The sequence below is a fragment of the Panicum virgatum genome, chromosome 5K, assembly GCF_016808335.1.
Source record: "Panicum virgatum strain AP13 chromosome 5K, P.virgatum_v5, whole genome shotgun sequence".
Lineage (NCBI taxonomy): Eukaryota > Viridiplantae > Streptophyta > Magnoliopsida > Poales > Poaceae > Panicum > Panicum virgatum.
Window position 1 is genome coordinate 47,894,826 of NC_053140.1, and position 7,241 is coordinate 47,902,066.

At 46.3% G+C, this 7,241-nt stretch overlaps 1 protein-coding gene and 1 long non-coding RNA gene across 2 annotated transcripts; one reads left to right on the forward strand and one right to left on the reverse strand.

The window, feature by feature from the left end:
• Positions 1-1,942: 1,942 nt before the first annotated feature.
• On the reverse strand, positions 1,943-5,597 carry LOC120707992. The gene is made up of 2 exons (XR_005689212.1): positions 5,455-5,597; positions 1,943-2,512 (listed from the first exon to the last, which is right to left on the reverse strand). It is a non-coding gene; the product is annotated as an uncharacterized LOC120707992 (long non-coding RNA).
• Positions 3,486-7,027, forward strand: LOC120707991 (auxin-responsive protein IAA6-like). Its single transcript, XM_039993058.1, has 7 exons — positions 3,486-3,743; positions 4,300-4,688; positions 4,878-5,043; positions 5,476-5,738; positions 5,856-6,003; positions 6,192-6,255; positions 6,359-7,027. Exons 2-7 carry the CDS (start codon positions 4,358-4,360, stop codon positions 6,392-6,394), a joined length of 1,008 nt encoding a protein of 335 aa, XP_039848992.1. The 5' UTR covers positions 3,486-3,743; positions 4,300-4,357; the 3' UTR covers positions 6,395-7,027.
• Positions 7,028-7,241: the final 214 nt, after the last annotated feature.

Below are 7,241 nucleotides of genomic sequence, written 5' to 3' on the forward strand. Positions count from 1 at the left end.
GGCAAGTATATTTCTACATATTAGCGGTTTCATAGGTCGTCTCATGCAAGTCTATGTAAAATTTTTTATTAGGCGGCGGAGAGAGTGAGGAGAGAGAACAAGGTGGTTGTTTCGAGAGGCAACCACCTCATGGGCTAAAATTTAGGTGTATAAAATTTCATTTTCAATATTGTACGAGTTGTTGTTGCCATGCAACTCACACTATTTTTTTTTCTATGCACAAATTATGGAATTATATATTTACTATGAGACAATTTATAAGACAACTCATTGTATATATTGTTTTTTACATCGTTTCAAGATGACGTGACAATACATAAGACCATCTATTAGACAAACCAATGTACTTGGACTGAGAACGGGCCTTGTTCAGATTTTTTACCAGCTCTGCTCTCGACATCCGGAAAGCACAGCACAACACGCACAAACATTCCTGTTGACAGGTTCCTGCTCCACCTCCCGCTCGTGCGATACCTTTTTTTATCAGCAGAGCTCGTGACCATCGTTTGTTGCCGTGTAGGAAGCAGGCAAGGTGAAGATTTTATATATATATATATATATGCCGTGAGTTGTAATTAAGCTTTTGAGTAATAATCAGAGGCAAATTAAATCGATATCAGGGAGTTGTGACCCCTCTTTGTCCAAATGACTCGGCCACTCACGTGGCCTACGCCTGTCAGTGCCGTGTAACGTAACAAACTTGAGAAGAGTTGGAAAGTGACAGGACTGACATGATTGGCTAGGTCACAAGCAGCGCGGTTGCTTGGATTAACGATGGACGACACATAGGGCTGGGGGCAGTGGCGAGGCCACAGCTTGCCATTGGGTCAGCTGACCCCGATGAAAGTCCGGCAATACCATATAAATTCACTGTACATCACTGTTTTTTATGTTAACACTACTACAGATCGGGCCATTTGTCCCGGTTCCAAAGGGCTATTTGTCCCGGTTTTGGAATCGGGATTCGACCGCCGGGACAAAAGCGCTGGAGGCTTTTGTCCCGGGTGGTAGAACCGGGACAAAATGTCCCTCGCGCTAAAAAATATTTGCGCACTGCGGGATTGGAACCCAAGACCTATTGCCTAGCGCATGGCTTCCTTGCCAACTCAACTAAGTAGTACATGTGACTCAGTAAAGAATAACTCCCTTTTGAACTATCACGTGGAGGGGCCTTTTGTCCAGATTGGTAACACCAACCGGGACAAAAGGGTCATTTTGTCCGGGTTGGTAACACCAACCGGGACAAAAGGGTCATTTTGTCCGGGTTGGTACCACCAACCGGGATAAAAAGGGGTTGGACCTTTTGTCCCGGGTGGAGCCACCAACCGGGACAAAAGGGGGGGGCCTTTTGTCCGAGTTGGTGGCTCCACCCGGGACAAAAGGCCCCTGTCCCCCGCTGGCCCGACTAGCCTTTGGACCCGGGACAAAAGCCACCTTTTGTCTCAGGCCCAAAGATAACCGGGATAAATGATCTGGAACAAAGACATATTCTATAGTAGTGTAATAACCCCATTGCAAAAAGCTAAACACCCCGGTGACCATCATCGCTGGCTTCGCCCCTGGCTGGGGGAGGCAGCGTACTTCTTCAATCGTGCTTCGTGATTACGTGCGGCTCAACTTTTTAAACTTTGGTTACTTCTATGAATATCTATCTACCCTGCAATCTGAACTATGAAAGCAGCACGAGATTTGTCTTGGAAGTGTTATCCTAGCTGGGATTTACTAGGTTTAGAGCATGATGGCTAGCTAGCTACTAAAACAGCCAACAACGGATTTCATGTTAGGGAGCATATTAGGTGCAAATCAATTTTTCCGTGCAAACTATGAAAACTTCAATCTGGATCATCGGATCAACATCCAAGGGGAGGGACGCAGGGAGGTGGGAGAGAAAATTTGCAAAAGTATAATTACACAATCCAAGGGCGCGTTGCACAAACATTCCTGTTGACAGGCTCAGCGGTACACCGCTGATACGTTCCCTTCATGTTATTACCACATCATTAACAACCAACTAATAGTTCGCTCATACAATATATAGTTTGGCTGCTGACACATACTAAAACTTTAAAATCTCGTTCTCTCAAAAAGAAAGAAAAAATTCTTAGGCTCCGTGCATCAGCTGGCTATCCTCTTCTATCTAACGATTCATGACAGCATTAATGTGCATAGGTCTTCCTGAGAGTTAAGAAAAGCACGCTGGTCTTTATTTGTAGCCTCGAGACATCATTTGAGAATGAAGACAGGCATGCCCGAGCCGATGATGGGCATGAAAAGTACATGGTCTGCAGGCAGTACACGCACGCAGACCAGCAGGCATGGACGTAAGGGAGCCCATCAACAGCAAAAGCTTACAGATTTGGGATTTTTCCAGCGGAAAGAGCCACGCATGCTAAAGGATTTGCGGCCCGATCGAAGAAGGCGTTCTGTTCGACGACCAGGTCACGAGGAAACAACCGCCATTGGTGCACAACCGGGACGGCCGATAATACCCTCATCATCAAAAGTTCAAGACCTGTATTATAAAGAACAAAGTCAATAGACCCAAGAGTACGTGCTGCAAATAAAAGTTTAAGCCCCAGGATTGCAGGGCCGGATGACGGCACCCCAATCAACTTCCCATTCCACAGCTTCAACATGCTACCAGTACAATCTGAATTGGAAAAAGGATGAGAGTGGCATTGCCTTTAGGGGATGTTGCTGGCTCTATAGTAATTGGATCGGTCATGGTGCATTTTGGAGAAGGATTGGATTGGATAGATAGCTTCTACCTCTCAGACGTGACAACAGTAGCTTATGGAGATTACGCCTGATCGACCATGGAAGGAAGACTGTTTGCCGCAGAAGCTATAATTGCTTAGCCAATTGCATAAGCATCCGGAGTTGCACCAACGGTTGAGGGCACGCCCAACAGTAGTTGAAAACTCCGTCGTCAACGGCCCCGGGACAGCGAGTGAGCATTAGTTTTCTCTTGCTTTTCGTGCACACTGCTGCTGCTTCGAGAGCATGCATGTACCCCGGCCCAGCAGAGGCCAGTAGAGGGGCAACGCCGCCGAGTCAAACGAGCACGGCCTTGTCAATCAATTGTTCCCGATAAGCACGAACAGGGAGAGTTATGACTTAGGTGGCAGGCAGGTAGGCAGCACAGCAACAGGAGACCCGAGCAGGTTGCCAGCAGCTAGAGCCCCGCAGTGAAAAGGAGGCGGCCGGCCATCGCCGTCTCACCCACCGCCACGGTGGTCCCGCGCGCGAGGCCGGCCGGCGTGCGTGCGACGGGGAGCGGCGGAACCATTCCGCACGGCACCGCACGAGGCGAGGAGCGCCACACAGGTGTGTGTACGGGCGCAGACCAAGGAGGCACACCTCCTCGCCGGCTCGCCCCCCACTTCCGTGACCCGGCCGCACTCCGTGTAGATGGAATAATCTCCATTGCATCACGTGCGGCCTGCCGGTCGGGTCTCCTCTCCTGGGCATCCACTCCACGGGCGCACGCCGAGTCACCAAAGCGCACGCTCCGCCAGGGCAAAGGAGAGCGAGCGCGGGATAAAAAGGAGAGCTGTATGGGACAAAAGGGGAAAGCCTAGAAAGGAACGGCGGGCAAGAGGCTCGGGGCACCCGCGCGCCGCTGTGGTCGCGGGCGGCACCAGTACAAGAGCGAGCCAAGCGCATCTCGCAATCCTCACCTTGGCTTCCACTCGGGCATTTCGCAGCTGGGCTCTGGAGCGAGCTCTCGGCCGGCCTGCAAGGTTGGTTGCATCATGCGCCTCTTCTCCATCTCATCTCCTGGCGACTTCTCTGCTGATGATGGCAGAGGGAGAAGTGTTTTTGTTCCCGGCCTTTTGCTGGTTTAAGAAGCTGAGGATTGGGAGCTTTTGACATGACTCGGTGTCTCGGTTTCATCCGTGATTGACCGCCTTTTATGCTTTTTGCTGAGATGAAAAGGCTGTATGCTATCCATCAGCACTTGTCTTTCTCCTAATGCAGTTTGCCACTTGCCAAGCGAAGGTTCCGTTTCGTGTTTCGCTTCCAGTTGGAACAAGGATTTTAATAGCAATTGTCTTGTTGCTAAAATAAGCAAGTTGCATGTGTTCCGTTTTCCTTGCCTTGATGAGTGAGCTCATCTGATCTCAAGCTCCGGCTTCTTTGTCCCGTGCTTTGTCTTTTGGATGTTCGCTTTGACCTCACCACACGCTTCCCTGTTTCTGTGGCGTACTCTCACTTTCTCTGGCATAAGTTGAGTGTACAACTAAACTTTCTGGGAGCTGCACACCTCTCATTGCCTGTAATAATATATCATTCTAGGAGGGTTGTTGTTTGGACTCTTGAAGCCTCTGAACTAGCTCAACAAGAAACCAGTCCAATGGGAGACTCCAAAGGAAGAGAGACTCTTCCACGGCTACTAGATCTTATCCCTGATGGGAAAGAACGGGAGGCCAGGGAAGCACGAGGTGAAGGAAGATCAAGAAACACTGGCTTTGGGAGCGAGGAGGACAGGAAGCTAGAGCTGAAACTCGGACTTCCTGGTCTCGTAGAAGAAGAGACGGCAACGGTGTCAAGGCATGAAGGGATACAGCGAGAGAGGCCAGCTCTCTCTCTTTGTTGCTTCCGTGAACCCTCAAAGCCGACCACAAACACTACTACAACTGGTACAAAGAGGGTGTTCTTAGACACCATTGAGGCCAAAACAGGAGGTAACTAGCAGCATAGCAGTATTCTTGTCTTGTGCTCTTGTTTACGTATTAGATATCCGAAACACAGAAACAAAACAATAGAACCACTGTACTAGAAATACCCTGTTGTTCTGTTGTTCAATGGCTGTGGTAATGACTTTTATTCTGGTGCGTGAAGGTTATGATGATCTTTTGTTTTGTTATATAAAGGTTGTGATGAGCAGAAACAGCAGGCCAGAGCTGGATGTGGTAACGAACTAACACTGGAGCAAAAGATTGCAGTGGTGGTGAGTGAGAGAAAAAAAGGATGCTGTGCCCCACCATCACATGCTCCTCCAGCAGCATCTGTGCGCAACAGACCACAGGCCCAGGGAAGGTAATGATAGCCCTAGAGGTGGTTTTTGCTATCCTTTTGGTTTTTACTAGGTCGAAATGAGGTCTCTTAAGGATCTTACTTCCCTTGCTCTCAAAAAAAAAGGATCTTACTTCCCTTTCCAAAAAAAAAAAAACCTTCAGTTTGTCAAATCAGAGCAATATTTTCATAGTCGACTTTTACTCGTCTGCAAATACCTTTTTGAAATTAGTATTTTCCTAGTGATCGATATCATTTCCCAAACTACTAGCAGTTTTGATTTTGGAACATTTTTTTGGTACAAATTTACTTCTTGAGCATTTTTTGTTCAGCACAATTGCAGTATAAGTTGAAAGGGGAAAATAGCATAAACCATACGACATTTTATATATATTGATAGTATATTCATCTATAGTAGTTCACAGATAAACTCACCGGCGCTCTAATCTGATGTAGAGGTGCTTCAGCTCCGGCGGTGGGTTGGCCTCCAATCGGATCCTTCAGGAGAAACCTTGCATTTGGTAGTTCATCCAAACAATCAACTGGGCAACAAAAGGGTGAAGCTAGCACGAAGGAGAAGCTCCCCTGCATTAAGAATCCTTTTGTAAAAATCAACATGGACGGGATCCCCATCGGAAGGAAAGTAAACCTTGCAGCCTATGACAGCTACGAGAGGCTGTCATTGGCTGTCAAAGAGCTTTTCCAAGGTTTTCTTGAAGGTAAAAAATAAATAATCAGTTCAAATGAAACAAGTTGACTCATTTTCGTGGTCTATTTGCACCCTTACAGCACCAAGTTTTAGTTTTCTTTCATTTAACACTGCACCTTCGTTGCAGCTCAAAAGGATCTATCTTGTGCTCAGAGTGGGCAGCTAGGAGCAGATGAAAAAATATTTTCTCAATTATTGAACGGAAATGGTGAATATACTCTAGTTTACGAAGACAATGAAGGAGACAGGATGCTGGTGGGAGACGTGCCGTGGAAGTAAGCTTCCTTTGTTTTTCACAAATCAACCAAACACTACCAACATATAAGAACACATCCACTTCATTTTGCTTCTCATTTTCTCTAAAATTGACTCATCACATACTGTCGGCACTACTTTGAAAAAGTATACAACTAATACTTTGTTACACAATCTAAACTCTTTCTTGTGCATATAATCCTTGCAGTGTATTTGTCTCAACTGCTAAAAGGCTGAGGGTTTTGAGGAGCTCGGAGCTTTCCCATGGTTTGGTAAGCACAAGGCCACCTCAAATAGTGGTGCAGATTTCAGTTACAGGTTTGATTGCCCCGAACTAAACATGACCTTCATTTCAATGCCTTCTCTTTATTATAGGTTGGAGTGGCCCCTAGAAGAGTACCAAATTGCTGAAAGCCTGAAACAGTGACAGAATTCTATCATTCGGAATGTGAGGAACCAAAGCTGGTCCATTCCAATATCGGGATGGCACCTATTTTTTTCCCCTGTAGAGACTAATCTAATGAGATGAACTAGCATATGTCAGATGCATGGGAAGGCACTGGCTACCATGTAATTTATTGTTGTAGGATGTAGGTAATGTCCTAAAGTAATTCTACATGGTTTTGGCATTGGATTTTTAGGACAGTTTGCAGATGAAAGGCTTACCCATGTAAAATTCCTTCTCTGTTACAGATTTGTAATCAGTTCTTCTTGTAACTCTACATGCAAATCTAATGTCCAGACCACAATCATTAGTATGTGCTGTAGAGAACAGCAACATGCATGCACATTGTTGACATGGCTTCTAAAGAATCAGGTTTCATGTGGAATTTGCCATTACTACAAAATGGAAAAAGAGGAAGGTTGGCGCAAGCACCACCAGAACTACGAAAGCAAAGCATGTGTCAGCGCCTTCATGCCTGGTGGGTACCAAATTGCTCTGATGTGCCAATAGTGACAGGACCTTGACTTCATACAACTACAAGAGGCGCAAGTTGTCACTCTTTGTTGTTAAGCTAAGAAATCACATGATGTATTGTTTTACATGAGTACATAACATTATCCAGGTCCATTAATAACCACACGCACCTGATGACACCAGCTGCCAAAATTGGAAGTTATCTCCAAGCTGCCCTGGTGGCCTGATACCCCAGATACTCTCAAAAAAGTCAGGGTAAACAGAAAGTGGCATTGATTTTCTATAATGACAGAAACAACACGGCAAATGACATTGTTACAAACCATGTTTTATGCCAAT